Source organism: Perca flavescens, chromosome 8 (genome assembly GCF_004354835.1).
Source record: "Perca flavescens isolate YP-PL-M2 chromosome 8, PFLA_1.0, whole genome shotgun sequence".
NCBI lineage: Eukaryota > Metazoa > Chordata > Actinopteri > Perciformes > Percidae > Perca > Perca flavescens.
Window position 1 is genome coordinate 36,443,620 of NC_041338.1, and position 12,500 is coordinate 36,456,119.

The 12,500-nt window shown below is 44.5% G+C and overlaps 1 protein-coding gene across 1 annotated transcript in view; it reads right to left on the reverse strand.

Annotated features, from left to right (window-relative positions):
* spg11 (SPG11 vesicle trafficking associated, spatacsin) overlaps positions 1-12,500 on the reverse strand; it is a 66,389-nt gene that overhangs the window by 37,562 nt on the left and 16,327 nt on the right. Inside the window, 6 exon segments of the mRNA XM_028585811.1 lie at positions 1-148; positions 1,971-2,155; positions 5,552-5,679; positions 8,236-8,307; positions 9,200-9,376; positions 12,450-12,500. The exon segment at positions 1-148 is cut by the window's left edge and continues 48 nt beyond it; the exon segment at positions 12,450-12,500 is cut by the window's right edge and continues 125 nt beyond it. Of these exon segments, the coding sequence (XP_028441612.1) occupies positions 1-148; positions 1,971-2,155; positions 5,552-5,679; positions 8,236-8,307; positions 9,200-9,376; positions 12,450-12,500 (761 nt within the window).

A 12,500-nucleotide genomic window follows, 5' to 3' on the forward strand; every position in this document is an offset into this window, starting at 1 on the left:
GTGTTGCTGTTGACCAGCTCGGGGGTTAACTCGGGCCACTGGGAGCCGCCAGACGCCTCGCGGCTCTGGATCCAGTCCACCACGCGCTGCTGGTCGTGGAGCGCCGTCAGGTATCGCCACAGCAACGCCGAGTCACAGGAAGTCACCTCTGAGGACACCAAAAACACAAGAGAGAGAGAAATGAGACGGATAAAACTTGTGTGATGTGATGTGATGTCAGCTTGTTAAATGTGAATATTTTTGTAGTTTCTTTTCTTGTCCGTGACAGTAACAGAATAGTTAGTTAAGATTTATTTATTTTTGATTAGGACAATGCACATTAATCAATATTTCTGTAAATGTGCCAGTGTTAGCCAGTCAGCTAATTTTCAACTGTAGTCCTAGTTGCATGCATGTCTTTATGGTGGGAAGAGGGAAGAGAGAGAGAAATACGCAAGACATGTGTTCTCTTTGAGCAAGGGCGTAACTGTGGGTCTGAGTCTAACCTGTGTGTTGGGAGTCTAACCTGTGTGTTGGGAGTCTAACCTGTGTGTTGGGAGTCTAACCTGTGTGTTGAGAGTCTAACCTGTGTGTTGAGAGTCTAACCTGTGTGTTGAGAGTCTAACCTGTGTGTTGGGAGTCTAACCTGTGTGTTGAGAGTCTAACCTGTGTGTTGGGAGTCTAACCTGTGTGTTGGGAGTCTAACCTGTGTGTTGGGAGTCTAACCTTTGTGTTGGGTGTGTTGGGAGTCTAACCTGTGTGTTGAGAGTCTAACCTGTGTGTTGGGAGTCTAACCTGTGTGTTGGGAGTCTAACCTTTGTGTTGGGTGTGTTGGGAGTCTAACCTGTGTGTTGAGAGTCTAACCTGTGTGTTGGGAGTCTAACCTGTGTGTTGGGAGTCTAACCTGTGTGTTGGGAGTCTAACCTGTGTGTTGGGAGTCTAACCTGTGTGTTGGGAGTCTAACCTGTGTGTTGGGAGTCTAACCTGTGTGTTGGGAGTCTAACCTTTGTGTTGGGTGTGTTGGGAGTCTAACCTGTGTGTTGAGAGTCTAACCTGTGTGTTGGGAGTCTAACCTGTGTGTTGGGAGTCTAACCTGTGTGTTGGGAGTCTAACCTGTGTGTTGGGAGTCTAACCTGTGTGTTGGGAGTCTAACCTGTGTGTTGAGAGTCTAACCTTTGTGTTGGGTGTGTTGGGAGTCTAACCTGTGTGTTGGGAGTCTAACCTGTGTGTTGAGAGTCTAACCTGTGTGTTGAGAGTCTAACCTGTGTGTTGAGAGTCTAACCTGTGTGTTGGGAGTCTAACCTGTGTGTTGGGAGTCTAACCTGTGTGTTGGGAGTCTAACCTGTGTGTTGGGAGTCTAACCTGTGTGTTGGGAGTCTAACCTGTGTGTTGGGAGTCTAACCTGTGTGTTGGGAGTCTAACCTGTGTGTTGGGAGTCTAACCTGTGTGTTGGGAGTCTAACCTGTGTGTTGGGAGTCTAACCTGTGTGTTGGGAGTCTAACCTTTGTGTTGGGTGTGTTGGGAGTCTAACCTGTGTGTTGGGAGTCTAACCTGTGTGTTGAGAGTCTAACCTGTGTGTTGAGAGTCTAACCTGTGTGTTGAGAGTCTAACCTGTGTGTTGGGAGTCTAACCTGTGTGTTGGGAGTCTAACCTGTGTGTTGGGAGTCTAACCTGTGTGTTGGGAGTCTAACCTGTGTGTTGAGAGTCTAACCTGTGTGTTGGGAGTCTAACCTGTGTGTTGGGAGTCTAACCTGTGTGTTGGGAGTCTAACCTGTGTGTTGGGAGTCTAACCTGTGTGTTGGGAGTCTAACCTGTGTGTTGAGAGTCTAACCTGTGTGTTGGGAGTCTAACCTGTGTGTTGGGAGTCTAACCTGTGTGTTGGGAGTCTAACCTGTGTGTTGGGAGTCTAACCTGTGTGTTGAGAGTCTAACCTGTGTGTTGGGAGTCTAACCTGTGTGTTGAGAGTCTAACCTGTGTGTTGAGAGTCTAACCTGTGTGTTGGAGTCTGGACAGCAGGACGGCGGTCTGGCAGCTCTGGTCCCAGTTCCTCACCCAGTCCAGTCTGACGTTCCTCCAGAGTCCCTCGTCCCCCTGGGACGTCCTCTGTCCCGCCAGCGCCTCCAGAACCGCCTCACCCACACCTGCCGCCGCCTCCCTACGCACCATCTGTACCCTGCTGCGAGAGGATGGGAAGGGTTTTAATTCTCAATTTCAACGGTTCAGCGGTTGTGGAGGGAGGGAAGGGTGGCCAGTGCCCCTGTAATATTAAGCCTCAACCCCCTCTGGCCCCCCTTAACTAGGGCAAATAGTTATAGTGGTTATAGGGTTAAAGCTCCCATATTATGCTCATTTTCAGGTTCATAACTGTATTTTAAGGTTGTACCAGAATAGGTTTACATGGTTTAATTTTCAAAAAACACCATATTTTTGTTGCACTGCACAGCTCTCTCTCACTGCTGCAGATCCTCTTTTCACCTGGTTTCTGTTTTAGCTACAGAGTGAGACCTCTTTTCATCTTCTTCTTCTGTACTATCTTTGATTGCACTCGCACATGCTCAGTAGCTCAGATGTAGAGCATGTCAGCTAGCTAACTCTAGAGAGAGTCAAAGAAAGCCTGTTTCTCCAACTTTGGTCAGTTACAAGGCAGGATTAGCTGGGAGACTTCTAAATGAGGGCGCACATGTAAGTAGTTCTTTTGTAGATTATGGTGAACGTGTGTGTTGTAGTAGTGCTTTGCTATTGAGAACGACGTAGCATGCTAGCGTTAGCATTAGCGGTAGCATGCAAATGCTAGCGTTAGCATGCTAACGCTACGAGCTAACGGTTGTGGTTATCCAGCTCATTTCGGACTGTGACGATTTTGACCAGCTCACCAGGAGACTGAAGGCAGGACACATTCAGAAACCAGATCTCACTCAGAACACCATGGATGGATTTTTTTCAAAGTTTGTATGTGTGTGGAAGCACCAGAGACACAACATAACACCCCAAATCCCAGAAAGTGTTATTTTCATAATATGGGCACTTTAAGGTTGTGATTTTTGTAGAACCAAACCTATGCAGGGCTGCTTGTATGTAACACTTGTGCCCAATATATTTGGTACCCCTAAAATGGCATGTGGCCCCAGCATGGCCCCAGCATGGCCCCGCTATTTAAAAATGATCTTGCACCGCCACTGCTTCAGAGACTTCACTTTAGCCGAAAAAATTACAAAAAAGGAGAGATTAGACAACGGAAAGTCATCTGGAATTTTTAAAAAGAGGAGGCTCAGGCGAGAGAAAGAAGAGGGGAGCTGGGGGGAGGGAGGGAGGGAGAGGAACACAGACACTTCAGAGACCTCATTTGAACCAAAAACATTACAAAAGGAGAGATTAGACAAAAGTAGAGTTGAAAAGACAAGGCTCGGTGGGGAGAAAGGAGAAGTTCAAAAGGAGATAGAGAGAGGATTCAGAGGGGTTTAAGAGGACTTAGACGCAAAGAAAGATGTGTGAGTGTTTTTCAAAGAGAAACAAAGATGGAGACAAAAAGGAAGTTCAGATCGAACAAAGTAGAATACATCGTCTAAAACTATACGTTTGACAGGATTAAAAGGCTTTATACCATGGGCTCTGTGAATACTCGATTCTGATTGGCTAAAGGGTGTCCATAAAAAAAGTGTTGTAGGACACCTGGTGAAGCTGATGGTTTACCGTTCGAAATTAATAAATAAATGCGCTGGCTGCATCAGTCAGCGTACGGTTTGAAAAACGGTATGAGCAATAACTGTTTAGGTTTGGCTTAATGTTGCTGCCACTGGCATCAGCTTTATGGCAAATCTAACACAATAAGTAAGGGTTTACTTACTTTGTATCAGCGACCACGTCTCCTCCGGTTTGCGTTTAGCTTGCTACTTAGCTACGGCTTCGACCGACAGTAGCCCAACATTGTTGCTGAAAATCTTTATATTGCTTTGGGGACAATGACATGGATGGATAGCTAGCTTGTCTTGTTGTTAAATACACTGTAAAATGATTTAGACTAATTGCCAACTGTATAGCCTGGGAAAACCCTGACGAACATCCGGCAAATTATTCGACATGAAGGCCACCGAAGCGCAGCAGCCCGTTAATGCTGCTGTCACTGCCACGTCCCCCAGATCTTTGCTCTGATTGGTTGAAGGACTATCCAATGTGCCCAGAGGCATTTGAGCGTCGTCCGTTGGTGACACCCCCTTTGGAAATGGGCTGTGAATGAAGCTTCCCCAGACCCACTCTCAGTTACAACCGAGAAGGGTTTTGGTGTCAACCAGGCTACCAACTTTACACAATGTTATTGACTTTGGATCTTGCTAGCATAGCGTTAGCTTTCTGGCTCGGAGCTGAGCTGAAGGGTTCTACGAGCTGAACAGACTATATAAATATCTCCCGTTGCTAAAGGTGGCAAGTCGTATCTAAGGTCCTTCCTATTTCTATAAACTATTTTTGTAAAATATGAGATCGTATTCCGAACGAGCCGCCATTATGGTCTGGTTTTGAAATTCCGGACAAGCCAGACCCACGTGATGAGTTCGTCCAATCAGCTGCCGGTTTTCATTTTTTTAACGTACGCTCAAGCCGGCGTTGCTTCGGTGTGTTCTGAGGCACTTTTTTTGGACCAATTCGGGGAGGCTGACTGGCTTTTCTGCCGACGGTCAGCCGTCTGGTTTGTGTGTCAGAGCCTTTAGGTTCACAAGAGATTTAATCTAATCGTGCGCCAAACCCAAAAAGACTAGGAACTGTTTTTCAAACTGCAATCAGGCAAGAATTTGGCAGATTTGGGCCGACTTTGGGACTCAGAATTCCCCGAGAAGCAGAGAGTTTTCATATTGTAATATATAATTTTGTTTTCAAGATATTTCTCTATTTGCTTGGTTGTTATTGTTTTTCATTTAATTTTATTTGTAATTTTTGTTTTATTATGTAGTTTTGTTGGCAGATATTGTTGCATGTATTTTATTTATTTTCTTTTTTTCTTAAATTTTTTTTCTTTCTTCTGTATATGCTATGAAATGTTTTAATATGGTTTGATTAAATGTAGTGTTGGACCCCAGGAAGAGTAGCTGGTCGTCAAGGCGTCAGCTAATGGGGATCCTTAATAAACTAAACTAAACTAAATATTCGGGCTGTGAAACAGGTTGCTGTGAGTCGGCTGCGTGGTAGCCTGCTTTTAAAAATGTAATCATTGTTTTTCATGATTTGCTAAGGAACTTTTTTGCTGACTTTTGGAGGGCTTTTTAGTCAACATAAAAATGCAACAAAAGTCGGGAAATAGCGTCAAAAATGTCAGAAATATGCGACAAACGGCAAAAATGTGCGACATGCAGTTATACGGTCAAAATTATTGGACTTTTCTCAATAAAAACATTTCAATAAACACTAAATATTTGATTAAATCTACGTATTTTAGTCTATTTTAGCGTAATCTTTTCAGTTTTCATTAAGTGTGTATTAAGTGTTCACCATTTACTGATATTTTATGGACCAAACAACTAATCCATTCATCCAGAAAATAATCCAAAAATGTATCAACAATGAAAATAATGATAATATGTACCTGTGTGATTTGGTGTTTGCGGTGCCGCGGGATGCAGGCAGAGACCCCAACCTCTCCATCTCCCTGATGAACGCCACGCTCTGCATCTCCTCTTCGGGAAAATAACCGCGCCCCGACATCTCCTCCACCTGACCAGATCAACCAATCACAGGCCTCAGAGACTTGTTAACGCGTACACAGAGAAAACATAAACGTTAAGACTGCTGACACGTAAAAATGTTATGGAGCCCCCAGAAATGACATGAAAAGAAAAGAAATTGTGGCCACGAAATACTAATTTGTGACCTTACGCACGTGTAACTCTTCCTTGCTTCTACCAGGTGATCCATGAGCACAAATTTGTGCGCACATTATATCTATATTGTGGCCACAATTTATTTATTTTTCCCACATGTAATGTCTGGGGCTAGCCTCGTGAGACCGTCCTGATCTGGCGAGCTCCAGTTTTCCACTCGTAGATCAGTCTGGCATCTTGAGGTAGAGAAAATTTGGAACCGTTCGCCAAAACAACCGACCAATTAGCGTTGGTTTTGAGGCGGGTTTAGATGGTGATAGACAGATGGTTTATCCAATCGGCTAACCAGGATTTTCAGACAGCGGTAGGCCTAATTCTGTTAGCTGCTCGCTAATGCTTTTTCCTCTTGGATCTTTCTTTTGGAATATGGACCGGGAACCTGAAATGGGGCCTTTTATTCCTAAATTCTCATTACGCAAACGGCAAATCTGCTTTACCGACATGTTGCTAGCTTGCTGAGCTATCGAGCTATGCTTTGTCTGCAGCAGCAGCAGGGGTAGCCTGGCTTGTGGTTGTATTTTCTTCGTTGATCTGATTGGTTGATTTGGCCCGTCTGTCACCAACTATAGGTGGTGATAGACAGATGGTTTATCCAATCAGCTAACCAGGATTTTCGCCCCTTACCAAAAGTTCTCCAACGGTAAGTTCCCAGATGGATATGCCGAGCAAATGCGAAGCGATCCATCTGGTGGAGTCAGGTTAGTTGTGGGCTCCGTAACATTTAAAGTGGGCAAGTAAAAAAAAAAAAAAAAAAAAAAAAAAAGTCTACTTGCCCAAAGTAAATTTTCACTGGCACCCATATTTTCTTTTTAATAATAATAATTGAAAAACACTTTTAAAAAAAAACATCGAAAGCTTCAAAAACCGACGGCAAAAATGCCGAAAATAAACAAAACGTTAAAAAAACGTAAAAGAAAAACGCCTAGCTAATCTAGCTAGCTGTCTGGATTTACCCTGCAGAGATCTGAGCACCAGTTAACCATAGTCCTCACAAATCCACCGGAGGTTAGAACGCCAACACAGAGACAGAGGAAGGGGACGGACATCCGGCGGAATTTTAGGCGGCACCAGAGCAATCCCTAAAGTGGAACGTCGTGGATATAGACTAGGCTCACATTAAAGGAATACGCCACCGTTTGTTGAAACAGGGCTTATCACGGTCTACCCTGGCTGTAGATAGGTGGGCTGACGCATTTTTTTGTCTCAGTGCAAGTAATTAGGTTGTTTTTTTGTCCCTTGTTGGCTCACTTTTACTCACAACATCCTAACCGGCAACATAGGATTCCATTCACTACGCTAAGCTAACTAGCGGCGGCGCTGCCGCTGTTGCACCAGATTAAAACGATGCATGCACAAAAAATGCGTTGACCCACCTATCTACAGCTAGGGGAGACCCCACCTATCTACAGCTAGGGGAGACCCCACCTATCTACAGCTAGGGGAGACCCCACCTATCTACAGCTACCCCACCTATCTACAGCTAGGGGAGACCCCACCTATCTACAGCTAGGGGGAGACCCCACCTATCTACAGCTAGGGGAGACCCCACCTATCTACAGCTAGAGGAGACCCCACTTATCTACAGCCAGGGGAGACCCCACCTATCTACAGCCAGGGGAGACCCCACCTATCTACAGCTAGAGGAGATCCCACCTATCTACAGCTAGAGGAGACCCCAGCTATCTACAGCTAGAGGAGATCCCACCCATCTACAGCCAGGGGAGACCCCACCTATCTACAGCTAGAGGAGATCCCACCTATCTACAGCTAGAGGAGACCCCACCTATCTACAGCTAGAGGAGACCCCACCTATCTACAGCTAGAGGAGACCCCACCTATCTACAGCTAGAGGAGACCCCACCTATCTACAGCCAGGGAAGACCCCACCTATCTACAGGTAGAGGAGACCCCACCTATCTACAGCTAGAGGAGACCCCACCTATCTACAGCTAGAGGAGACCCCACCTATCTACAGCTAGGGGAGACCCCACCTATCTACAGCTAGAGGAGACCCCACCTATCTACAGCTAGAGGACACCCCACCTATCTACAGCTAGGGGAGACCCCACCTATCTACAGCTAGGGGAGACCCCACCTGTCTACAGCTAGAGGAGACCCCACCTATCTACAGCTAGGGGAGACCGTGAAAAGCCCTATTTCAACAAATGGTGGCGTAGCCCTTTAATAAATCAACGCTGTCGTGTTTCGGCACTAAGCCTTCTACGGAGCACTTCAACGTGATGTGAGTGAGTCAGATTAAATACGTGAAATCAGAGCATTTTGTTCTCCTGAGATGTGCTACCTTTTCTTCACTTTTTAAAAACATGAAGTAAATATATTACTTCATGTTTACATTGGTTGTGTTTTCACGAAATTAAAGTAAACTCACCACAAACTCCCGGAGGTCCCCGTCGTCGGTGTAGAGGCAGATACTGTGGAGCTGCTTCTTCACACTGAAACCCTTAAAACACACACACAAAGCTGCTGTAGTTTAATATTTGGCCACAGGGTAAAATTAGGGAGTTTTAGAACTTTCTTTTATTGCATAAAAATATGATAAAAGTAAAACTATTTTTGTGCTGGTGGGATTGTAAACAGGTTGAAGATTGAAGTCATACAGGGAAGGGATATTCAAATATTTGTCGTGAACATTGATGTACCACTAGACCCACTAGATTATATTATAATCATATTATATCATAGGAGCAATTCCTGACTGGGCTGTGGAAAAGGGGACACCCCCCTCCCCTGAATCTGCCACGTTCTCGGTCAGGTGAATGTAGAAGTACAATATCATTTTCTGGTGTAGATGATAGGGCTGCTCTCTCTTAGTCGATTAGTCGACTAATCGGTCATTTTGGTCTTAGTCAACTAAGATCTCTTTAGTCCATTAGTCATGTTTGATGCTGTTTTCATGCTGAATGACTTATTTCGTACCTATAACGTAAGAGCACATCTCTGGTAAACACAAGAATTAAAGTGGTGCTTTTAGCATGACTCTTTGCGGAGAAACTCTGCGGAGAAAATTTACAGATCTGTCGATTAAATCAACTAATCGATTAGTCGATACAATTAAATGAGTGTTAGTCGACTAAGAATTTATTTAATCGAGCACAGCTCTAGCAGACGTAGACTACACTGTAAGTCAGTAGTAGGCTGTACAGTGGAGTTGCATATTTAGAGGTTCGGGGTCCTTTTGTAAGTAATTTTGGGGTACAATTTGGTTCTGAAGAATGCTACAAGCAGCACTACCACAGGCCAAGCAAATGGCCCATTCCAAACAGGCCCACTTTGAACGGGCACTGTACTAGTGACAGAAAAGAGGGATTCTGATTGGTTGGAGGCGTGGTCACCATGTTGACGAGCAGGGTGTTGGCGGTGTGCAGGTCTCGGCGCTGCAGGCAGGAGAACACCTGACGCAGACCCTCCATCCTCAGAGACGACAGGCGCCACTCCGGCCGCCCCCGCCGCCGCAGGACGGCCTGGGCTCGGGCGATCTGATTGGTCAGGACGGACTGACGTACCACTTCCTGCAGCGTCACACAGAGTTACAGAATTAGGAGACATTAAGGCGATGTGTGTGTGTGTGTGTGTGTGTGTGTGTGTGTGTGTGTGTGTGCTCAACCAATCAGCGTGCAGCTCATCTAAATATTCATGAGCAGACCATATAAAGGCAGAAAAGCTCTCGTTTAACAGGGTAGCATTAGGGCCAAAAAAACCCACAAGAGAGACATTTTCAGCCCACATACCCTATTAGGAGACCTTAAGGAACAGCGTGAAATACCCTATATAATCATTCTATCACCCCTTTAAATCAAAATAAAAAACATGTTTAAAAACAGCTAAAGAACCGCTAAACAAAGAGAGACACAGCACATTGCGTCATATTCCACAAGCCACACCCACCTGTGTGTGATATTCACTACCAACAATTTAAAGAACCCAGAACTTAAGTTTTTATAAGCTGCCGGCTCCAAAAAACTGAGCTTTTATCAAGACAAAAGGGGGTAGAGACGTGAGGAATTAGCAGAGAGAATGGAGAGACACGAAGCTAACGTTGTGTCCAGCTGTGTTACGTGTGTTAACTCATCTTACGGACATATGGTTAGCCTAAAACTAACATTTGGACATTTGACTTTGGTAACAAAATGCTTGCTGCACACTAGGGCTGTTGGAACGAATTCCGAAATTCGAATATAATTAGAATTGTAAAAAAAATCAATACTATTCAAATGCTGAAATTACTATTCGAATCTGAATTCTTTTGTAAATAGGTTAACTAATGTTAGCTAATCTCCCTCTTCTCATGTCCCATCTGACGAACAATAAGTTACGGGAGTGAGAAACACATGGCATTGTGACACCGAGCCTTTATGCTTAAGTTATCAATAGTTAGCTTAGCTGGGAGCTTCATGGAGACAGCTTAAGTTAATGTTGGCTGCCCTACAGCTGTCAGAGTTAGCTTCCACTCCATATATGACCTTCTAATAGCTGGGTTCTCAGTAACGTGACAATCTGCAAGAAACAGGTTGCTTTTAAAAAATCACTAAAAAATAGTAGTGACAGCACCATTTGGCTTGGTTATTAATGCCGTTAGCATCGTAGCTAACACTATTGTTACTCAGTTTATGACAAATCATTTTGGCTGTGCTTTCTAACATGATGTCATCGTGCTAACCGAGCACCATTAGCCTTTACAACAGAGTCGCTTCACTACACTTGTTAGATCATGTTTCATTACAGAGCTCTCTGTTGATTTCGGTTTTTCGCTGCGTGCTCGTGGTGGGAAATGATGTAAGAGAGTAGAGAGTGGCGTGCCAGAAACGCAGTGCGCTGAGACGTAGGTCCCCTTTAAGGCCAGGCTGATGTTAGAAGTCCCTCTAGCGGACAGAACGTGTAACAGCAACCACATGCTTATAGTATATAGTGGCATTGAAAATGCATAAGCCTGAGTAGTGTAGTACATAACAGGCTGCATTTGAGCATTAAATATTTGAATATTATTTGAATATTTAAATAAAAAGAAAAGAAATTTGAATGGTATTATAGAGGAAGACCGACAGCTCTACTGCGTGAGGAATCAGCAGAGAGAATGGAGAGACACTCAGCTACCGTTATTTGTCCGACGTTACCTGTGTGTTAGCTTAAAGGAACACGCCGACTTATTGGGAATTTAGCTTATTCACCATAACCCCCAGAGTAAGACAGGTCGATACATACCCTTCTCATCTCCATGCGTGCTGCAACACTGTCTGACGCTTCCAGCATTAGCTTAGCCCAGCACAGATCCTGCAGGTAACTGGTTCCAACTAGCCTACTGCTCCGAACTGTGACAAAAGTGACAAAATAACGCCAACATGTTCCTATTTACATGAGCATATCACTCCGCCCAAGTACTATATTCTTCCGCCTGAGAATATAGTTCCCGGTTTGTTTACAGTTAGAAGACGGCTGTGTCTCATGTTACATTGTGTTTTGTACACGCTGTGACTCTATAAATCACAACATGTAAATAGGAACATGTTGGCGTTATTTTGTCACTTATTCGGAGCAGTAGGATTACTGGAACCATTCACCTGCATGATCTGTGCTGGCCTGATGCCGCTGGAGCCGTCAGACAGCGTTACAGCACGCACGAGATGAGAAGGGTATGTATGGACTTGTCTAACTCTGGGGGTTACAGTGAATAAGCTAAATTCCCAATAAGTCGGCGTGTTCCTTTAACTTACAGACATATAGTTAGCCTAAAACTAACATTTGGATGTTTGACTTTGGTAACAAAATGCTTGCTGCACACCCAACGTCGGACATAACGTTAGCTTAGTGTCAGCATCCCACAGTCTTTCCATTCTCCCTTACAAAAACTTAAGTTCTCGGTTCTTTACATTGTTGGGGCTCACATAGCAGTATTTAGGCATTTTTCTGTTGTTTGCTAGCAGACGAAATTGATGTGGAGGAAACCTTCCCGTAACACAAATTAATGGGGAGCAGGGGAGTTCTTTTCCCCTCCGGCAGGGGTGGGACTTTAATGTGCTTTGTCTCTATTGACATTTGTATGTCAGCCCTATGTTCCCACATCCCTATGGTCCCACAGCCCTATGTTCCCACAGCCCTATGGTCCCACAGCCCTATGTTCCCACAGCCCTATGTTCCCACAGCCCTATGTTCCCACATTTCTAAGATTTTTCTTAAATATAGGCCCTATGTTAGGGTTACATTCCATCTGTAGTCCATTGATACTGGATAATAGGTTGGGTGTAATCGGCTACCAAATTGGGAGAAAGGGTTGGATAAAATCTTATACAAATTTATGAAAAAGGAAATGTGGGAACATAGGGCCTAATTTTGGAGAAAAATCTTTGAAATGCATACATATCATCCAGTAGCAATGGACTACAGATGGAATGTAACCCTAACCCTAACATAGGGCCTAATTTTAAGAAGAATCTTAGAAATGTGGGAACATAGGGCCCATAGGGCTGTGGGAACATAGGGCTGTGGGAACATAGGGCTGTGGGAACATAGGAAAATGGAACCTAAATAGAAAGTCCAGACTACAAAAATACAAAACTCATGTGAGAACATTTCATGAGGAAACATCACCTCTGGGGGCAGCTGGTCCCACTCGTCTCTCCGAGCCTCCTCCGTAGCGCC